The sequence below is a fragment of the Marmota flaviventris genome, chromosome 10, assembly GCF_047511675.1.
Source record: "Marmota flaviventris isolate mMarFla1 chromosome 10, mMarFla1.hap1, whole genome shotgun sequence".
NCBI lineage: Eukaryota > Metazoa > Chordata > Mammalia > Rodentia > Sciuridae > Marmota > Marmota flaviventris.
Genome location: NC_092507.1, coordinates 110,130,573 through 110,154,344, shown reverse-complemented (window position 1 = coordinate 110,154,344; position 23,772 = coordinate 110,130,573). Strand labels below are relative to the sequence as shown.

The window sequence follows — 23,772 nt, the reverse complement described above, 5'->3', positions numbered from 1 at the left end:
TTCATTAAGCTTTATGAAGGAATGAGAGACATTCAAGGAAAAGAAAAGCTTTAGCACTGGAAAGAGGAAATAGAACCAAAAGGAGGCCAGAGGAAATCACTAAGTTGACCATTGTGTGAAAGGGAGGCAGCAGAACCTGGGATGGTTCATTGGTCACTTTCTGGAGGGAGCCAGGTAGAGGAGCTCGACATATAGCTCCTGACAAAACCTGGGCCCCTTCCCTGCCATCTGCCCATCAGGGAGTCTTTTTCTTCAGTGCTCCCTTGTGTTTTTCCACCAGTGAGCCAATCCACTCCACAGTTTTCTCTTTGGCTTCTTCCCAGGTGTTTAAGGGCTTATAACCCAGATCTCGCTGAGCTTTCTTGTAGGAGAAGGTAAACACACTATTTAATGTTGTCAGTAAATAGCGGCTAAAGGGAGGTTGATATTTGTAAATGGGACTCAGAAGGAAGCTCACTGTCTCCAACAGGAAGGCAAGCCAGTACCTCAGAGAGAGAGGAAGTCTCAGCCTGGAGTCAGGGCGGAGGCCCCATTCTTTGGACAGGTTGTAAGAGAAATCATCATAGCTTTGGTGAGGTGTGTCATCTGTGATGTAATAGAACTGTCCTCGGATGCTCACGGCCTTCTTGGGGTCCCTCAGAGCCCTGCAGGCCAGAATGTGTGCCCAGGCCGCATTGCCCACATAGACCGGGTTAGCTACAGAGAACTTTCCTGTATTTTCCAGGACTCCATTGTTCCTGAGGGCCCTATTCACAATTCCAGAAAGTACAGGGCTTCCTTCCCCATAGATGTACATGGGCCTTAAGGAACAAGTCCACAGGTTGCCCCCATTTTTCAGAGTGCTCCCATTAGCTGCCAGCACAGCCTTCTCAGCCAGCTTTTTGCTATAGGGGTATGAAGCCGTCCATGTAGTTTCATGATGCTCTTCCTCATGGCCATTCTGGACAATCTCCTTGTAGGAGTTGGGTCCAGCTACCGCCATTGAGCTGGTGTAGATGAAGAATGGCACACTAGCTTGGATGCAGGCATCCAACAGGAGCTGGGTACCTGTCCATGGGGAATAAATTGTCAGTGTCAGAAAATAAGTCACTATGGCCATTGATTCACATGAACCTCTATCTGCTATCACAATAGAGCGGTTTACTCCTGATCCAACTGTATTTTTCCCTGTCCTAAATTCACAGCTGCAATACTAAGGCCTTGGGGAAAATTGCAGAAAAGATTCTGACATTTGTGATGTATAATGAATAATTTCTTGCCTTTCAGGTTTATAGATCTGTCTTTTCCTATATGTGTGTATCTATGCATGTTTTGCATGTGTGTGTGTGTGTGTGTGTCTGTGTTTTGATTTCAGAAATGAGCATAGGATTTCCGGTTAATATTTTGCCATGTGGCTATTAACATATTGCCATTTGTACTGGGATTATTATTCTGTGGTAGAGTGCTTGTTTAGCATGCTCTGGGCCCTGGGTTTGATTCCAAGAACTTCCAAGAAAATTGGTCAATCAGTCAGCCAATGTTTTTCATGCATATCATTTCATTAAAGAAAAGACCTTGAAATCTAAAAACTCCAGAGCTCATACCGTCAAGGATGGTTGGAATTTTACATTATATAAGCTCATGCATGGTTGTTTATAGAGGGCATGCACTGTTAAATAGATATTACTGTGCTGCCATTTTTCACATTTGCTGAGGATTAAAAAAAAAAAAACAAACTTGGTAACCAGGACATTGTTTGGGTCACTGAACAACCGTTATCGAGTTGTGGGGAAGTACTAGTGACCCAGCTTCTATTCCTGACAGTGTGTTCCCTCAAAACCCACTCCAAAGTTTTCTATCACTCTGCCTAGTTATGAGCAGTAGCAGTGATAATCATTCCCTTCACTTAGCTTTCTTTAGTGTCAGACTGGACTTTACTACTGAGCTTCTTTGAAACCAAAAGAAAGAATGAGCCTTCTGCTGGGAAGACCTATAATGTTGGCATTGTGTGAAATCCCTGTAGCAGAATAGACCTACAAGTCCTGGAGGTGATGCAGAGTTTCTTGCCTTAAGAAGAAATACTGTATTTGTGTAGTGTTTTATTTATTCTCCCCTTTAAGGTGTAATTTGATTTTCTGGAGAAAGAGCCAAATTTGTTACAAAAATCAATACATATATTAGAGAAAATGTTAACCAGCAGGAAACATCGACATTATATTTCTTTATTTGTGCCTCCAGCACAAATTGTTGAAATAGAAGCAGAGAGTAGATAGGAGTACTAATGAAACTCAGGTTAAGTCATGGAAATTCCTACCTTGTGGGTGGTCAGCATATGGCTATGTAAGAAATAGCCAGTGGCATTCTTCTAATGATTTGGGGACTCAAAAGTACCTTTTGGTAGCTTTGGGAAAGGAGTCTCTGAGTCACTAAATGTGGACTTCAAGGCATGGAAGACAAAGAAGCCAGGGCTTGGATTTCACTGGTGTGGTAATTACTGTCCTCTGAGGCTCAGCATAGCAGGTTTCCCTAAGCTAATGTGCCTAATTTGAAGAATTAAAAGGCAGAAATTTAGAACGTGTCACCTAGAATTTGGTAATGAGGATCTGTGGAAGAGTTACCTTGTATCTGAGTAGGACCTGCCTCACAATGGTGGGCTCAATAAGCTCAAGAAGTAGTATTATGGACAATGGAAAATGATAATTGCTTAAATATATCATGGGTTGGGGAGTGCTGGGCCACTCTGTCTAAGCAGACCTTTGTGGGCCAGCTTTGCCAGTATTCTGGAGAAGAATCCTTCCCTGAGGTGGCTAGGAGGGATCGGGATGTTCTCAACAGTCCTGATTGAAGAGCTGAAGCATGAAGGAGGAGGCACTTTCAAGGTCTCTTCTGGCCCAGGCAGGCAGGGGGTGGATGAATCTCAGGAATTTGGAGTAAGTGACTTCGAGACCATGAAATAGAGAATGATGCTTTCCTGTTTGCTCCATGGTGAGAAACAAAAGAAAGCAGATAGGCAGCTTCTCAGCAAGGTGGGTGAACAAAATAAAGGAGTGAGTGCTTTACTGGAACTTAATACTGGCCATTCAAAGCAGATCAGGAACTCAGGAGGTTGGATATAATAAAATAAGGAAGAAATCCCCCGGCACCATCCAGAATGGTCCCTTTGAGAACAAAGTGGAAGGATCAGGGAATTAAGGGAAGCTGCATTTTTAGATGTCCTGAAGCATGTCTGGGAAGAGAGTTTACAGATCAAAGACACTGCCCAACTAAACTGAAAGGCATGATGAACAATAACCTTGTATGGGAAAAAAGCCACATCTCTCCTGGCTGTGTGTGGAGGACAGAAGAAGGATACATTTTGCAGCCACAGCTCAGAGACGTGCACAGAGGGAACCAATTCCTGGCAAACTGGAGTTTGTCCCAAAACACGGGCTAGAAAATGCACACTGTATGAGACAGAGTATGCCTAAGTGACCAGGAGAAAATCAAACATGGAGAGAGTTTTCCACAATCAGGGGACAACTGGTTGTGGAAACCCACCAGGCTATTCCCCTCTATCTCCAATCTGGTTGCTTGTAGGACCATCTGGGAGAGATGCACCTGGCCAGGAACTCAAAAGGGCAGGGATGAGAGAGATTGAGATTATAGACTGAATCTGAGATCAGGAAATACATGGCCTGCAGGCGAGGTAGTGGAAACCAGAGGAGATCCCTGGGGTGCAGTCTTCCAGCATGGATCCCCAATTGCTGGGCCCTGGAGGTGTTCTGATTTAAAATCTTCAGACCAATTGACATTCGGCTAAGAACGTGGAGCATACCTAAGCCTAAACCCTGCATTCAGGAGTTCTGCCTAGGGAATTAACTCTCTTACTCCAGCAACCTCCATCCTGAAGGTAAAGCAGGTATAACATCCAGATGATCTTACATAACACTGCAGAGAAGGAAAGCTGAGAGTCATTTGAACTCCAACAAAAAAATTCTTTAACTTTTCATTGAGATTTTTTTCTTCTTTTCTCTGTTCAATTGTGATCTTAATAGTTAATGAACACATACTCATATTTGTTCTTTATCTCATTTCTAGAATTTTTGAAATCAGTAATTTTTCATGGATCAGTATTTTGAGGACTAAAATGTTTGGTTAGTATATTTCAGTTTTCTTTTGAATTCTTTATTTTATTTTTAATTTAAAGAATTTTACCTCGAAAAATATATGTATATATATATATATATATATATATATATATGTATATATATATATATGTATATATATATATGTATATATATATATATATATATATATATATGTATATATATATATATATATATATATCACTTATGTGTTTCTCTTGATTATCTCTCTCTCTTTTTTCTTCTGCTAATAGCCTATATCTGTTGTTCTCTCTTTCACTTTTCCTTTAAATTTTTTACTTCTATCTTCTCTCCTCCACCCTCGCAATCATCACATTCTATATCACCTCAGTCCTCTCCCTATCTAACTTTCAAAATTGTAAACCCTTTTACAAATTACAGTTTTTACTGTAGGCAATAACTAATCATATCATTTCTGTTGATTGTGACAATTGACATTTTAGACATCATAGGAGGAACTATTTGATTTAATGCTGTATATAGTTTGCATTAGTGGTTGTCATTATTTGTCTCCCCCTAAATGGTGAGATACTTGAAATTCAGGGACACACTAAGTCCACAGGGTAGAATCACTACTGCCTCAGATCCACAGTGCTAGACGGGTAGACACACAAACATGGAAAAGCTAGGAACGAATCACTCAAACAAACCAAGATATTTCAATAACAGAATCCATAAACACCACAGTGGAAGAAATGTCAGAAAGGAGTGCAAAATGTATAATTCAATCGATCTATGAGGGAAAGAATGTTGTAAGGAGCTAAATCAAAGAAAAACACAGGAAATGAAAGATCTCTTCAATAAAGAGATAGAGATTCTGAAAAAAAAATCAAGCAGAAACCCTTGAAATGAAGGAATCACTAAACCAAATAATAGATTCATTGGAAAACATTACTAACAGACTAGACCACTTGGAAGACAGAGTTTCAGGCAATGAAGACAAAATACATAATCTTAAAAATAAAGTTTGCCATGGAGAAAAGACATTAAGAGACCAGGTACAGAACCTTCATGAAATATGCAATAACCTGAAAAGATGAAATTTAAGATTTATCAATATATATATAAAGGCTTGGAGATACAAACCAAAGGAATGCATGGTCTTTTCAATGAAGTAATATCATAAAATTTCCTAAACCTAAACAATGAAATGGAAAAATCAAATTAGGAGGCTTATGTTATGCCTAACATACAGAATATGGGAAGAATTTTAAAGGCTGCCAGAGACAAATGACAGGTTGCTTTTTACAGGAAAATCAATCCAAATCTCAACTGATTTCTCAACTCAAGGCACTCAAAGCTAGGAGGTCTTGGAATAGTATGTATCAAGCTCTGAAAGAAAATGGATGCCAGCCAAGAATATTATACCCAGCAAAAAATTAAGCTTCAGAGTTGATGATTAAATAAAAACCTTCCATGATAAATAAAAGTTAAAAGAATTCACAACAAGAAAGTGGGCAATAAAAAAACATACTCAATAAGATATTACATGAAGAAGAATGAAAAATAAATGTGAAAGCCAGCAAAGGGAGGAACTATACTAGAAGAACAGTCAATCAAAGGGGAAAGTAATTCAAAGAAAAATCAGAAATAAATCAAAATCAAAGGGTATAAAAATAATTTCTCAATAATAACATTGAATGTAAATAGCCTGAATTCATCAATAAAAACACAGAGACTGACTGATTGGATTAAAAACAAGATCCAACAATATGCTGTCTCAAAGAGACTCACCCTTATAGGCAAAGACAGCCAGAGACTGAAGATAAAAGGATGGAAAAAAAACATATCATTCACATGGATCTCGTAAACAAGCAGGGGCTTCTGTCCTCATATCAAATGAAGTGGTCTTCAAGCCAAAGTCAATCAGAAAGGACAAAGAAGGACATTTTATACTGCTTAATAATCATAAATATTTATTCCCCACACAATGGAGCATCCATGTACATCAAACAAACCCTTTTCAATTTCAAGAATCCAACAGACCACAACACAATAATACTAGGTGACTATAACACACTTCTCTCACCACTGGATATATCCTCCAAACAAAAATTAAATAAATAAACTATAGAATTAAAAAACCCAATTAATTTAGACCTAATGGACATATATAGAATCCATCAATGATTGAATATACTTTCTTCTTAGCAGTATGTGGATCCTTCTCTAAAATAGATCATATGGCTTAGAAAATACCCCCAAAATGGAAATAATGTCTTGAATTTTACCAGATCATAACAGAATGAAATTAGAAATCAATGATAGAATTAAGAATAGAAGCTACTCTAACACATGGAGACTAAATAATATGCTATTGAATGACCACTGTATAGCAGAAGAAATTTAAAAAATGCTTAAAGGTAAATGAGAATAGTGATATACAAAAATCTCTCTTGACACTATGAAGGCATTGCATTGAGCTTATTCATTAAAGGAATAGAAAGTCAAGAAATAAATTACCTAACATTATGCCCCAAAGTCCTAGAAAAAGAAGAGAAAACCAACATCAAAAGCAATAGAAGACATGAAATTGAAAGGGAGGGAACCTGTCTAAATCATTTCATGAAGCTAGTATCACCCTGATACCAAAATCAGACAAAGACACATCAAGGAAAAAAACTTCAAACTAATAAACCTGATGAACATAGATGCAAAAATTCTTAATAAAATACTGGAAAAATCACGTACAAAAACATATTAAAAAGATAGTGCTCCATGATAAAATGGGGTTCAGTTCAGGGATGCAAAGTTGGTTCAGGATATGGAAATCAGTAAACATAATTTATCATATCAATAATTTTAAAGATAAGAATCACATGATTATATCAATAGATACAGGAAAAGTGTTTGACAAAATATAGCATCCATTCATGTTCAAAACAGATTCCCACTAGGGATAATAGGAACATATCTCAACATTGTAAAAGTTATACATGTTAAACCCAAGGCCAACATCATTCTAAATGGAGAAAAATGGAAAGCATTCCCTCTAAAAACTGGAACAAAAGAAGGATACCCTCTTTCACTACTTGTTAGTCCTTGAAACCGAGCCAGAACAATTAGATGAAAGAAATTAAAGGGAGAGAAATAGGAAAAGAAGAACTCAGACTATCTCTATTTGATTATGACATGATTCAATATTTAGAAGATCCAAAAACTCCACCAAAAAACTTCTAGAACTCATAATTGAATTCAGCAAAGTAGCAGGATATAAAATTAACACCCATAAATCAATTGCATTCCTTTATATCAGTGATGAATCAATTGAAAGAGAAATTAGGAAAAGTATCACATTCACAATAGCCTGAAAAATTAAAATATTCAGAAATCAATCTAACAAAAGAGGTGAAAGACCTCTACAATGAAATCTACAGAACACTAAGGAAGGAAAATGAAGAAGACCTTAGAAGATGGAAAGATCTCCCATGTTCTTGGAGAGGTGAATTAATACTGTCAAAATGGTTATATTACCAAAAACATTATACAGACTTTAATGCAATTCCTATTACATTTCCAATGATGTTCTACATAGAAATAGAAAAGGCAATAATGAAGTTCATTTGGAAAAATAAGAGGCCCAGAATAGCCAGAGCAATCCTTAGCGAGAAAAGTGAGGCAGGATGCATCCCGATACCAGTTCTTAAATTATACTACAGACCTATAGTAACCAAAATGGCATGGTATTCGCACCAAAAGAGACATGAAGACCAATGGTACAGAGTTGAAGACACAGAGACAAACCTATATAAATACAGCTATCTCATACTATACAGGCACCATAAACATACATTAGAGAAAAGATCATCTCTTCATCAAAAGGTGCTAGGAAAATTGGAGATTCATATGTAGTAAATTGAAATTAAGACCCTATCTCCCACCCAGCACAGAACTCATGTTAATGTGGATCAAGCACCTGGGCATTAGACCAGAGACACTGCACCTACTAGAAGAAAAAGTAGGCCAAATATCTGTCATGTCAGCTTTGGAACCAAATTCCTCAACAAGACTCCTAAAGTACAAGAAGTAAAATCAAGAGTCAATAAATGGGATAGTATCAAACTAAAAAATTCTTTACAACAAAGAAAATGATCAAGAAACTGAAGAAAGAGCTTACAGAATAGAAGACAGTCTTTGCCACCTGCACCTCAGGCAAAGCACTAATCTCCAAGATATATAAAGAACTCAAAAAATGTAACACACACACACACACCCCCCAAAAGGAAACCAACAACAAATAACCCAGTCAATAAACAGGCAAAAGAACTGAAAAGGCGCTTCACAGAAGAAGAAATATGATCTGTCAACAAATATATGAAAAAACAATCAACATCTGTAACAATTCAAGAAATACAAATTAAAACTACATTGATATTTCATCTCACTCCAGTTAGAATGGCAATTATCAAGGACATAAGCTTGGTTCAGTTTGTCTTTGAACCAAACATAAATGAACAGTAGCACCTCACTATAAGCTATATGAAGGGGAGGCAAGTCTAATCTCCAGATAACTGATGAAGTTTAATATCACTAGAGCCAAAATACTGTTTTCAGATCCTAATTCCAGATCTATTATGTGAATCATGTCAAGCTGGAGCTTCAGATTTGATTTACAGTTTGCCCATCAGGTATATTATTTATGTGTTAGTGGTAGCATGCAAATTGGAAGAAATTGTGTGGGAGTTTTTTGGTTTTGAATTATGTGAGTGCCCTTAGGCCAGCCAGTCATTGAGTTCTCACCTAACTACAAAGGGTTTTAGCTGCTCTTCCAATCATGTTGTGAGGACCAGCAAAAGTTTTATGATTTTTGTTAAGATTGCAAAACATTTATAATGGAGACCTTCCTAGTTAAATCTATGATAGTGTCCATTTAAATAGTGCAATTAAGAATGTTCTGAAATAAATACAACACAAAACTGAAATGTGCCAGTATGTCAGCTTTCTACTGTACATTTGGCAAAGGTTATGCTTCTCTAAATAGATGTGCTATTTAATAAGCCATATATGCTTCTCCATATGCCCCTTCAGAAACCCGGAATTTTACATATGATTGATTTTAGAAAGATTTTGAAGCTGGGGTTTGATCATTTAATTAAGATAAAAACATATGCATATGTACTATGTTTGAAATATTCAAAATAAAATTTCATGTACATTTATTAAAATAAAGTGTTGTATTGCCATGTGGCTTATTAAAAAGTGAAAAAAGAAAAGAATACAAATAACAATAAATGCTGGTGAGAATGTGGGGGAAAAGATACACTCATCCATTGCTGATGGGATTGCACATTGGTGCAACCATTCTGGAAAGTATTATGGAGATTCCTCAGAACCCTTGGAATGGAACCACCATTTGACCCAGTTATCCCACACCTTGGCATATACCCAAAGGACTTAAAATTAGCATACCATAGTGACACAGCCACATCAATGTTTCTAGCAGCTCAATTCACAATAGCTAAGCTATGGAACCAACATAGGTGCTCTTCAATAGATGAATGATAAAAGAAAATGTGATTTATATATGCAATGGAATATTACTTACCTATAAAGAAGAATGAAATTATGGCATTTGCAGATAAATGGATGTAACTGGAGAATATTATGCTAAGTGAAATAAGCCAATCCCCCAAAACCAAAAGCCGAATGTTCTCTCTGATTTGTGGATGCCAACACACAATAAGGGGGGAGGGAAGAATATAAGTTTCAATGGACTAGACAAAGGGGAATGAAGGGATGGAAGCGGGGGGACTGAAATAGAAAAAACAGTAGAATGGATTGGGTATAACTTTCCTAGCTTCGTATTTAAACATAAGACCAGTAAATCTCCACATCATGTCCATATCATAAGAATAGGAAATTTTATTCCATTTATGTGTAATATGTCAAAATATACTCTACTGTTATGCATATCTGTTGGGGTTTGAGTGTGCAGAGTTTAGCTCCCTCAGGCCTGACATTTTGCAAGAGCTGTGGCTGTGATTTAGGTCAGCTGAGGCAAACCTCAGCTAGGAGGAGGAAAAGTTCTCTTCCCCTTACCGCAAGTCACAAGTTCTGCATGGTTTGGCCAAGAGGAAGAAGCTTCCTGCATACTTATCCTGGGAACAGTACATTCTGAAGAAACAAATGCATCCTCAGAGGAGTAGATAATGTCTACAAAGAACTTTAGGAGGGTACTTATCAAACAAACAGGAACAATTTGAATCTAGCTCTGTGTATCCGCTGAGGCATGATATTTGGACAATGTGGGTAAAGTGTTATTGAAGAATTGCTTGCTTTGTTAGAAGAAGTGTATAAAAGGAATTTGCAAATAAACTTCAGCATGCAGTTGCGATTGCTGCCTTGGCTCTGCATCCCCTGTGCCCCGGTTATTTCGTGACCCTTACCCAGGGACCCGAACGCTCTAGACGTTCACACATATCTAAAAAGAACAAATTAAAAAAAAAGAATTTGGAGTGAGAATCAAGTAAGTTTGGAATCAAGGAACAGTAGAAAGAGGTTCATGGCAGATGGACCACAAAGGTGTGAGATTACCTGGGGGGCCTTGCTCTATCTCAGCCCTGGATTCCTCACGTAAAACCCTCAGAATAACATCCCTGAGCTTTTGTCAGCTGGGATGGGTGAGCAAAGACAACTGGCCCAGAGAACCCCAGGTTTCCATGACGGGGGCTTCTCTACCCCTCCTGATCCTGCTTTGCTACCCTCAGCTTCACCTGTCCCATGTCATCCCAGGCCACTCTACCTTTCAGATTGACATTTATGACGGTCTGTCTCTGAATGATACCCGTGGTGTCAATAATGGCGGCTGTATGAATGACGACTGAGATGCCCTGGCAGGCTGTCCTCAGGCACTGGGCATCCAGAATATCTCCTTCCAACAATGTAATCTTGGTCTTTGTCTGCAACCCTGTGGGGACACAAGGCAGGTGATTAGGAAGCTTTTTGGATGGGCTTGGACGTTTCCTAATAAAGCAGACTGCTACCTATATCTTGAAGGACCATCATAGAGGGTCCATGGAAAAAGCAAGTAAAGAAATGCACAGAAATCAGAACATGTAGCATTTTCTCAGAAAGAAAAAGAATGACTGTTTTTAATCACTTTCCAGTTTGGAAAGTGAAACTGTGGAGAGAGCTTAGAAGGATGCCTGGAACACAATTGTTCAAATAGATTCATGGGAAGTTTATCACGTTCATTGGGAAGAGTGGGGAGGTTGTAGAGATCTGGATTTGAGGGGAAAGTTGAAATTTAAATTTATAGGAATGAAGAATCACATATGGATTTGAAATTGATGGAGAAGCAGACAACAGAGTGTGGCATAGGAAGCCAACCTTGGCCTCAGCATGTCAAAGGCACAGCTCTGGGGTTTAAGAGAGAGAGAGAGCAGGGTAAGCAACAGGTTAACAGGTATGTCTCTGCTCCAGACCCCATGAGGAGGATCCAAGTCCCAACAGTGGGAGGAGAGGAGGGAGACCCACTGGTGTAAGTATCAGGCCTCCCCCTGACAGGTCCTGTTTGTCACTGGGTCTGGGCCGAGCAGAAAAGAGGAGATCACATCATCCCATGTGTTTTCTGCTTGTGTGATAGAGGACCATGGAGCCATTATCAGTGAGTTTAGGATGGGTTCCTATGATGGATTTAATGGAACGTATCTTATCACATATAATCAAAAGTAGACATCAACCCTGAAAATGAATTAGTCTCCAAGGGACTTCCCTTGTAGCCATTTAGTGTTGGGCACTGGATACAACATCAGTGTCTTCAGACTTGCCTTAAATCTTCAGGAATGACACTGTCACCTCAAGTTAGCCCATGAAGCCCACACTGTGCTGCCTGCTGTCTGTCAATATCTTACACACTCGGCTGTGCTTTATAATTTGCACATAAATTCTAGTTTGCTACCTTCCTTTCTTCACTATCTTGCAGAGTGTCCTTGTCTCCTCTATAGGTGAGGAGAGTGAGGCTCAGAGAAGTAAGGGACAGCTCTAACTAAGCACAGACTTCTAGCAAAGATTCCACTCTGATTCTACCTCCAAGCCTTGGTCACTTTTCTATGCAGCTCAAGGACAGAACCAGTTGTTTAGAATCAACTTTTCTGAAGGAGAGTATGGAGAAGTGAACTGAACTGAAATTGGGCACGACATCCTAAAATAGCAGGAGGGACAATCTGAAGAGAAAACTCAGGTTTAATGGTGGCCTTTCCTTGGATACAAGTAGAACTGCTCGTTTCCTGGTCCATTTGTGTGTCCTCCAGAACCCTTACCCTTGCAGGCAACTCCAGGAAGGCCCCTGTAGTAGAGGGTGAAGGGGTGGGGAATGGGAAGGAGGAAGGTTTGTCATGAGAGTGGCATTGTGCTGGCTAAGTTCCTGGCACCTGCTCCTTACTCTGAGTCTCCTTTGTGGCTGCCTTCAAAAGGACTGGTGATGAAACTCAGAGCCCAAAGACAAAGGGACTTTCACTTATCCATGCTCAGAGACCCTGAGAATGAGGAGAGGACACATTTGGTGCCATAGTTCCTGCCTTGCCCAAGACATTAAAAACTTGGCCTCTTTTTGTGTACACAGAATAAGCAGTTGCTTTTCTGGTGGGATCTGCATTGAAGGGAGTCCCAGAGATAAGTAATTTGACTCACTATGTTTTAAGAGCTCAGTTGCTATAGCTAGAGCCCCTGGTCTAAAGCACTGATTGATTATTCTAGCTGTGGAGCCTCAGGCAAATTAATTAACCTACCTGTGCCTGTCTTCTTGTGTGCAGAAATGGAATGTAGCAATGTTTCCTATAGCCTAGGGCTGTCATGGGGAAATAATGACTTGATGCTGTCAAGGTGTCACAAAGTGCCTGGCCATGGATGGACACTGTCAGGTTTCTGTACTGGTACCATGCTGCTGGCTCCTGCCTATCCTTCACGCCTTCTGAACTATGACCATTAAGAGGCTATTCCTTAGGGTAAGTATTGCCCTCTCCTGTCATTAGGTGTTAATTTGAAAATATTGCTGTACATAATACATAGAGTTACTGTTGGTGAAACATTAATATTTGTTCATTACAGACCACAATGAATCAGTTAGGGGAGGACATGGGACATTGGAAATGGACAAAGAGGAGCAGAGAAGAGCAAAGGGATGGCTAGGGTCCCAAAGGACTATTGAAGACCCACTTTTTGCAGGACAGTATCCTCTGGGCAGTTTGTTTCTGCAGGTAGACCTCTAGAAAATCCCTGGGATGGGGAAGGAGGCAGGTGACTCATTTGGAGCAAGGAGAGCAAGAGAGACTCTGAGGACTCACTGTGTCAAGATTCATACCCAGTGTCAAGCTGGGCCTTAGTGGTGGGGCTTTAGTCTGGCTTCTGCTCCCCAGGGATCAGATAACCTCAGGCCAGTTGCTTCTCCTTGCTGCACCTCGAGGTCCATTCTGCCCAGGTGGATAATTTCTCTTCCCTGCCTTTCCACAGGGTTGTTTGAGGATCTGGGGATGGAGCAGGTGGGAAAATGCACCATTCATGTTGTGGTTATATTTTTCCCAGAAGCAGCCAATTTAGAATAGAAACATGGGCTGCTCAATCAAATCTGCAGTCCTTTACGTTGTGGGTTGAAGAACATAAGGGGACGGTGAGAAAGATGTAGTTAAGTCCAGGTGATGCACATTTGCTCATGTTGGCTCCCACTTTGTGTCTGTCCTTCAGTTGACCTTCTGCAAGTGATCATTACTTAATTTTCTCTGTCTATATCTATGTCTTTCTCTATCTTACTCAGATATTCAAATGCAGCATTACTTTCAACTCATTTTCTATCATCTCTACAAAAAATGCTAAGTGATTTGCCACATTTACCTCTCCGCACCACGCCACCCAAACAGAGCAAAACAGAACAAAATGAACAAACAAATAAAGAGATCCAGGACAATGTTGTGAGGCAGGCTCCAACTGCTGAAGAATGCGGGTGAGTAATCCTCGTGGATGTTACACACCAATTGCCACACCAACACCTTCAGTACAGTGAAGAGTAGTGAGCAGAGGAAAGAACTGATGTGACATTCTCTAGATGGGAGGGACAGAATCCTAGAGGCTCGGTGGCCGTCTACTGCCACCCTGTCCAGTTCTGAATACACAAGGATCCAATCTCCTGACAGCAATGCTATCCCAGATTCCTCCTTATGAGTGTAGACATGTAGCCTTATGGCTCCAAGTTTCCTTGAGTGTGTGACAGTGGAGTTACACACTCAAGCCTTGAGCTCACTTATTAGAATATACATGGGTATCTATATATTGCTATATCATGCTGACTTTAATTCTCTGGGATATAGACTGAGGAGTGACAGAGCTGGTCAATGGTGTTTCCATTTCTACTCTTTTGTGGAACCTCCATTCTTAATTCCACAGTGTATTAATTTAAAATTCCACCAACACTGTAACATGTTTTCTTTTTCTCCAGATTCTCTCCAGCATTTATTGTTGTTTATATTCTTGATGGCTGACATTCTAATGGGAGTGAGATGAAATCTCAGTGTAGTTTTTTTTTTTTTTTTGGTGACGGAGGTACTAGGGATTGAACTCAGGGGCACTGGACGACTGAGCCATATCCTCAGCCCTATTTCATGTTTTATTTAGACACAGGGTCTCACTGAGTTGCTTACTGCCTCGCTTTTCCTGAGGCTGTCAATCCTCCTGCCTCAGGTTCCTGAGTCACTGGGATTAGAGGCGTGTGCCACTGCATGTGGCTCAGTGTAGGTTTGATTTGTGTTTCCCTAATTGCTAAATATGTTGAATATTTTTCATATGTTTGCTGGCCATTTATATTTCTTCTTTTGAGAAGTGTCTGTTTAGTTAATTTGCCCATTTATTAGTTGCATAATTGATTTCTTGGTGTTATTTTTTTAAGTACTGTATGTATTTTGGATATTAATCCTTGGTCAGAAGAGTAATTAGCAAATATTTTCTCCCATTCTGTAGGTTCCTCTTCACATTCTAAATTGTTTCCGTTGCTCTGCAGAAGCTTTTTAAGTTGATGCCATTCCATTTATTAATTCTTGGCATTATTTCCTGAGCTTTAGGGGTACTAATGGAAAGTCATTATCTGCAACTCTGTGTTAGAGTGTTGACCCTATCTTTTCCTTTAGGGTTTGTATAGCTTCTGGTCTAATTCTGAGATTTTATCCATTTGGATGTGAGTTTTGTGCCAAGTGATGTTTTAGAATCTGGTCTCATTCTTCTGCATATGGATAGCCAGTTTTCCCAGCACCATTTGTTTAAAACTCTGTCTTTTCACCAAACTGTATTTTCATCAAGGATCAAACGACTGTATCATTGTGGGCTGCAAATTACATCATTTGCTCTGTACCATTGATCCATGTGTCTTTTTTTGCCAGTACCATGGGGTTATTATACTCTGTGGTACAGTTTGAAGTCAGGTATTGTGATATGTCCAGAATTGCTTATTGCTTAGGGTTGCTTTGGTTATTTTGGGTCTTTTATTTTTCCAATTGAATTTCAGATCTGTTTTTCCTTGTTCTGTGAAGAATGTAATTGATATTCTGATGAGGATTGCACTGAATATGTATATTGCTTCTGGTAGTAAGGCCAGTTTAGCAGTATTAATTCTGCCTATCCATGATCATGGGAGGTCTTTCCACATTCTGATGCTTACATTCAATTTCTTTCTTCAGGGTTTCTTAATTATCATTTCATTTTACCTCCTTAGTTAGATTTATTCCTAGGAATTTTTTGAGGCTATTGTGAATGGAATAATTTTCCTGATTTCTTTCTCAGTAGATTCAGTATTAGTATTTAGGTAAGTTATTTATTTTTTAAGTTGATCCTGTTACTTTTCTGAATTTATTTATTAGCTCTAACAGTCTTCTGATGGAACTTTTAGACTCTTCTAAGTACAGGATCTTATTATCTACAAACAGTGAATTAGACTTCTTCCTTTCCTATTTTAATCCCTTTGACCTTCTTCCCTTGTCTAGTCATCCTGGCTGGATTTCCTAGTATTATATCAAAAAGAAGTGGTGAAAGTAGACGTAGATACCCCTGTCTTGTTCCAGATTTTAAAGGAAAAGGTTTCAGATTTTTCCACATTCACTTGGATATTGAATTTGGATTTGTCATATATATATATATATATATATATATATATATATATATATATATGTCATATATATATATTTGTCATATATATATATATTTGTCATATATATATATATATATATATATATATATATATATATCTCCTAGTTTCTCCGGCCCCTTATGACCTCTATGACTCATTTCATGCTGGCACAGAACTCATTTCTTAAAACTCTTAGGTACCACCTAATATGAACCTTTTCATTCATATCTGCTCTCTACCTTTGCATAGCATACTGAAACCTGTGGCCAACTTAACCCTCTGGTACTTTCTGTCTCTCTCCGTGTGTATGTTTGTGTGTATGTGTGTGTGAGTGTGTGTGTGTGTGTGTGTGTGTGTGATGTATGATATGCACCTTGAGTGTTGGAAATATTAGAGATTAAAATTAAGATTGAAATGATAAAAGAACTTGTGATTGCCTTGGTCCTGACACCAAGTGAATCAGGTGAATATTCAGTGAATTACAACTGGTTAAAGTGGTGTAGCTTGTGAACTTAGTGAAAAACAATGAATTATTGTATTTAATATTATCCAGTACATTTTGAAATTTTGAGAAGAAACAAATGTGTCCAATCTCTTTTAATGGCACAGCTATGACTTGACAGTATTAATTTTTTTTGACCTGTCAATGTCCATTTTATTCACTACACTTCTCAGTAACTGGGTCAATATTTACACTCTACTGGGATGAGACTCTTGACTCGTCTTTTCAATTTTCTACTTTCACTCCCAACAATGTTTTTGATAAGACTCCAAAATTCTGAGATGTTCTATATTCAGAGATAGGCCAAAGAATGGAAGAGAGCAAAAGATTTTTTAAAGTTATTGCAATAACAGCTTAGGACAAAAAAATCAAGGAACTTCTCCATAATCCTAAGCATATTTTGAAACCCTTGACTTGGAAGGACAGGAGGATGACTATCAAGGGGTCATTGGGAGTCACTTTCCACCCAGAACACTCACCAAGTACTTCTTACAGATTATCCCCCGATCCCCCAACCTCTCCTACTAAGCATTGTCCTCATCTATGGCCAGTGGAGATCGCAGCACTTTTCTTCCCAAAATTCATCCAATGCTCTTAGATTTGGTGTGGCAGATATGTCCCAACCTGTAACTTTTTCTAATGCTGGTAGCTGTAGGACCCACCCAGGACCTGCCTCCTACTTCTCCTCACTAGCATTTGTATGGAAGGGCTCAATAAGCCCTTTTATTTCAGACTTCCCTTAGCCACAAGAGTTTTTCTTTAACAATTTCTACATCCAACTTAACTCTCAGAAACCTTTTAAAATAGTTTACCTTCCCTGGGATGAATCCTATAATTCTACTTCCATTTTCACTACTTTTTTTCTTAATTAGCCTCTTGTTTATGTTACCAATGGTAAGAGCTATAAGGGGAAACCGAGATACCCACATAGAAAAGTTTTCTCAGAGGTACCGTTACACAGGGTGCCCGAGAAGAAGGGACCTATTAACCAGAGCATCAACCTGTGCTTGACAAACAGGTGAATATCCCAGTCATATTGAATCTAGCTCCACACACGTGCATAGGAGGCATTCAAGCTACTTCACATGGGCTGCTCCAGGCAGCATTTGTGGGGATGTGGCAAGTCCGGTTCTCAGCATGAAAGCCATTGTACAGTGGCTTTGTATAGTTCCCTTGAACAGCTGTTCCCCTGGGATAACCTAGTGTGGCTCTCCATCAGGAAAAGCCATCTGAGATGGTTCCATCTGGAGCTGTGTATCCTGCATCCACCCAAACAGTCTCTTCCACTCTGTAGCACTTAAAACAAACACACTGCTCCTAAGGGTGTTACTCTCACCGTCCATTTGATGAAAGTAGATGAAACTATTTCTTCAAACCAAACCCTCTGATTTCCATAGAATGTTGGTACTGTCCTTCCTCATATGGGTGGCCAGCTGGTGCCCAAGTCCTAGAGGTGCTCTCTGTTATTCTAGCAGCTTTTCCCAGGAGGTCACTGAGGCTGGTGGTCTGAGTTCAGGCAGACTGAATTCTGAGCTTGGTCTAACCTCAGTCAGACTCAGGCTCTCTTCCATTTTCACTTTAGGCATCCTGGCTAACAATGGCCAAGGGACTGGAAATTTTACTGTTTCCTGGTTAAATGCATTTCCAAGTGCATCCAAGGGAGAAACTCCCCAGGTGTTATTCCCATATCCAAATTCCAATGGTAACTTGTGTCCTCAATAAATGTTTGCAAGCACAGCTGCTTTTCTAGACCATGGGTGACCGAGATGCCAGCCAGGGACAGAAGTATTCACATCTCTCACTGTTTTATCATTGGCCTTTCCACGTAATAAGTTTTTGTGAACCAGGGCCATTCTAGCAAATTCCACTTCACTCATCAAGAATGTTCCCTCACCCTTTAGAAGCCAGTTGAAAGTCTCAGGTTGACAGAACTTTGTTTCTGACCAAGTAGCTAGGAAAGAGTTTGATTTATTTGCTTATGTTAATCAAATATCCCAGGAAAACATCTGTGTTTTCTGGTGAAAGAGGATGGGAAATTTCCCATGTGATTTCTGAAGCTTTCCTGGAATAAAGTAACAAAGATGAAACAGAAACGTATAAAGTATTATCTTGCTAGGAAAGGGAAATTCACTGCATGGGGGTATATCAGAGGAGTACAATTTCCCAGTACTCCAATATCATTCAGAAGCTGATAAACCCCTTTATCTACAGGGAGGTTTAAAATGGGGTATTGGACAATTTGGGGGTAGCTATCCATTAATTTTCAGGGAAACACACTGTGCTTGAGACAAAGTATACTTTCCTCTAGAATGAACAATGATTCTATGGGACATGAATAGAGCACAATGGAATAGAACAAGTCTGAATAGATGTGTTGAAAGACTTGAGTCTTCCTGTGATATGAGTTTAGTTTTAAAATCTCAGTGAAGGAGGTAATTTCTTCCTCCCTGGGTTCTAGACTTTAAGTAGCATGGAGAAAAGCTTTTGTTCAACTACTCTTCCTGTTGCGGGGGTGGGGTGAGAGTGGAGGGGAACCTGGGATTTTCAATGTAATAGGCGGGAGAACACACAAGTGTTGCTATGTAATGATATAGATAGTTGTTTTGGTTTGGGGCCAAAAGGGGAAAGCATGTTCTGGCACTTTTTACTCTTTATGTTACAATTTGTGTATATAACCAGCATTTTGAGATGCTTGATTCTGAAGTAAGAGCCTGGAAATCCTTTACCAGTTTATATGATATTATAACAATGACACACATGTAGAGATGCATAGGGCAAAGCATTTGGGAAGGAAAAATACAGCCACTCTCTCAGAACCTCCTTGTGTTCATCCATCAGGAAGCTGTTTGAACCTTGTTCTTTTGCTTTATTAAGGGTACTTCACTGCATAGCTATGATTGGCACTTGGAAAACATTGTGGCAATATGATGGGAAAGAAGGGGATTGGCACAACACTGACAGACTGAGGAGAAACTCAGCAAGAACTATCTGTGTAGCTTTTTCAGCATTTCCCCCTTGAGTGTATAGAATAGGATTTTGGTAGAATCAAGAGGATTTTGTGATCCAGTATGCTTTGTCTTAGAGAGTGATGAGTCAAAAACTGGCCCCAAACCGAAACAACTATATATATCATTATATAACAGCATTTGTGTTTTCTCTGGTCTATTACATTGAAAATCCCAGGTTCCCCTCCACTCTCACCACACCCCCATAACAGGAAGAGTAGTTGAACAAATATGGAAAGTTCTAACCTCTTATAGTATAAAGGGCAGCTGAAAGAGCCACTGTGCTCATCTCCTCATTCTCCAAGGCAGGACTGGGTCTTTATATCCTGTGCCCTCTGCCTGAGTCTAACAACCTTGAACTCTTGCTGCATGCTCATTGCCCACCCTCTCTTTGACAATTTAGCCTGGGTGAATTGCAAATGTGTTAATATTAAACACTGGCATTTACTTACTAAGATCTTTGTTTTCAATCCTTATCAATGTGTAAGTTGTTGGGGGAAAACTTCAGAGACAGGTGGGTATGGAGGATGGAACCTAAGGTGCTGGTGAAAATATCAGAGAGCCAGTGAGATCTGGGGAAGAGACCAAAGGGTACACCTTGAGGAAACAGCCTGAGAGCTGGTGCAGAGGGGAGGCTGAGTGTGCAGGTAGCACCTGAAGAGAAATAAGGGGAGTGCAGAAACTTGATGCCAACTGAGCAGGATTAATTGGGACACTTTAGGGAGCACAGGTGCAGACTGACCCTAGCAGTAGGTAACCATATCCTCAGAGGTGCCAGGTAGAGTGTCCAAGCTCTTCTCTCTGTGCTCATTTTTTTGTTTAGCTTTAGCCAGTGACTAAGCATCTGCCCCTGTTTTCCTTATTCCTTCCCACAGGCTGCAGTCCCCAGGAGCAGGTAGGGGAAGGGAGAGTGAAGGCTGGAGCTGCCTGCCATTGCCCTGTTGGTTTTTCCTCCTCTGTGTGCTGCATTTCATGCAGTGCATGCTGGTATGAGCGCAGGAGCTCTGACTGCCTGTAAGAGGCAGTTCTGTGCCAGTCTGAGGTAGGAATGGAGGACCCTGTTGTCCCAAGCATTTTGAGACCTTTTGCTTATTGAGTGGAGGCTACTGTCCAATCCAATATCCACTTCTCTTCCTCTGCTCACCCTTGTCTGCCTTTTGGAGACAATGCCTCCACTTTGTGAAAATGCCTCAGTGTGTTCAATGACAGAAATCACTGGGCTAAAAGTGAGAGTGAAGGCCTTTCCCAGATCCCACCTCTCTGCTTTGCTTCCTGTGCTACTGACATAAACATGCTGAAGGCTGTACACACCTCACAGAGCTGGGCAGTAACTGGCTTTTGTTTTTTCCACATCTGAGGGTCCTGAGGGCATTCTCCTTACCAATTCCTGACCTTTCTCCTGCCAGAGACCCTCTACCCTGATGCCTGCTGCAGACCTAAAGGTGTTTCAGGCAGTTCCCAAGGGATTCTTTTCCATTTCTCCTTCAGACCACAGTTTACAAGTATAGCTTTAGTGTGAGTGCCACTCCACAGAATTCATGATTTGTGTATTCCCACAGGTGTCAAAATGCAAACTGGTAACTTTCCCTGTCTCTTTCTGTAGCTTTCTGAGACCTAAATACACAGTTTTACCTTCAATTCATTTTTATTCACTTCCACTGAAAATGCTAAATATACCCCCACCTCCCAACAAAACAGAGCAGAACAGAACAACAGAAACAAAGAAAGAACCCAATTATGGGCAATTAGGAGAGGCAGGGTTCTACTTATGAATGTCTATGTGATAATCTTCTGTTGATGTTACACACCTATTGCCACACCAACCCTTCACCACAGTAAAGAGTTGTGAGCAAAGGTGAGATCTGATGTGATATTCTCTAGATGGGAAGGAAGGAGACCTAGAGACCCACTGGCTGCCTACTACCACCCTGTCCAGTTGTGAGTCACAAGGATCCAGTCTCCTGAAAGCAATGCCATCCCACATTCCTCCTGATGAGTGTAGACATTCAAGGAGCCTTATGGCTCTAAGTTTGCTTGAGGGTGAGAGAATGGAATCACACTTTCAAGCCTCAAGGTCACTTACTAGAGAATTCCTCCCTGGTTTCCAGCTTGAAGATCTTGTCCAGAGCCCTAATCTCCTGCAGTTCCTCCTCCTTCACCAACAAGTGGATGATCCTCTGGCCTAGAAAGCCTCCTGCTCCTGTCACCAGGCAGCTCCAAGCAGTCATGGCCAATGCAGGAAGCAGAACTCAGCCAGTAGGAAGTGTGAAGACAGGGTGACCCTGCAGAGGGCTAAAGAGAAGTCCAATGAATACAGTACACAGAAAGCCCTTGTGGATGATGTAAGGGAAAAACCCACTCCAACTAATTTCTCTCGCTCTTCTCTCACCACACACATCACTTTCATGATCCCATAATATGTGGGAATTTCTCCCCACCATGCAGGGAGTCAATTATGTAGAGGTCACCAGCTGAGCAGTCTCTACTCCAAGCCAGTTTTGACACTCTCTACCTGGCCATGGTTACAGACCTCATAGGGTAATGTTCCCATTTCCAAGACTGTCCTCTTACAACCTAGACACCAATTGTACGCCCAGAGTTATTTGACCTGTTTTTTTTTATGCAATTGTCTAAAATTCCTGGTTCTAGCAAATTTCTTCTATTAAGCTTTTATTGAAGTGATTGAGCAGCTCATAGAACTCAGAGAAATATTTGCTTGCATTAGATGGTTATAAAAAAGGAGATTACAGAGAATACAGAAGAAGAGATGGACAGGGTGAGGTGTGGGTGAAAGTACGTGCAGCTTCCTGGTCTGTGCTAGACACACCACACTCCAGGCATCTCCACGTGTACAGCTCTCTGAACTCTGTCCTTTTGGTGTTTCATGGAGAATTCATTGTGTAAACATGGTTTAACCATGGACCAATGTACCAAGACATGATTGGCAGAAAGAGGATGACCGAAAGCAAGCAGACTAGATGGGTGGCTTGGCAGCCCAGTCTGTTTAGATTACTCAGCATTTCTTCCTAGAGGGTATGGGTTTGGACTTCTCTGGAATGAAGAGGTTTTCATGACCTCCCGTGTCCTGCATTGGCCAGATATAAGAGCAAGGGAATTTAGCAATCACCACATGGGTTCTACTATCAAAAATTTTTATGGTGTGCAAAGGAATAAAACCCATTTTGATATAATTATACAAATGTGAAATATATCTTATACTAATTAGAACCCCAGTCTTGTGGATGTACACTGGTGAGATTCACTGTGGTGTTGTCATATATGTACACAGGAAAATTATGTCTTTGCTATATATATTGAGAAGGGGGATAACTAGGTCAATGGTGGTTCTATTTTAATTTCTTGAGGAATCTTCATACTTTCTTTCCAGTGGTGCAACAATTTGAAGTCTCATCAACAATGTATGAGCACACCCTTTTAACCACATCCCAGCCAACACTTATTGTTACTTGTATTCTTGATAATTGCATTTCTAACTGGAGTAAGATGATATCTCAGTGTTGAAATGAACTCCAATATCATATATATCTAAAAAGACCCAATTAAAAAAAAATATATATATATGACTAGTAAGAGGTATTGTTATGTTTGAATTCTTGACCTGGGTAGTATCCACATAGTCATGTGACAAATAATACTTCATGGAGTTTTACATTCATATTAATGTGTCTTTCTCCATGTGTGTGTATTATATGTTGAAAAAAGTTTACATTATATAGTAATAATTTATTTATGATTTATCATCACTGTTCAGAAGTAAAGATGTCTGTAGTTTCCTCTTGATTTTATTCTTTTTTTTTTTTTTTTTTTTTTGAGAATTAATGTGTTTATTTCATTAAAAGAACATTGAAGAGTGGATCCAAGATGGCGGACCAGAGAGGCAGCATTTTGGGTTGTTCCATGACCTGGGACTCAAATAATGACAATAATGCTTCTCTTTAAGCAATATTCCTGCCCTGTGTATGAATCATGGCCACCAGCCATTCAGGGCTCTGTAAGACTGGAAGACACCGCACC

General features: G+C 39.9%; 1 protein-coding gene across 1 annotated transcript; it reads right to left on the bottom strand.

Moving 5' to 3' along the window:
* Positions 1-235: 235 nt before the first annotated feature.
* LOC114084580 (3 beta-hydroxysteroid dehydrogenase/Delta 5-->4-isomerase-like) lies at positions 236-21,965 on the bottom strand. Its single transcript, XM_027925632.2, has 3 exons — positions 21,821-21,965; positions 10,867-11,031; positions 236-1,047 (listed from the first exon to the last, which is right to left on the bottom strand). The coding sequence occupies exons 1-3, from the start codon at positions 21,963-21,965 to the stop codon at positions 236-238; spliced, it is 1,122 nt and encodes a 373-aa protein (XP_027781433.2).
* Between the last annotated feature and the right edge of the window lie 1,807 nt (positions 21,966-23,772).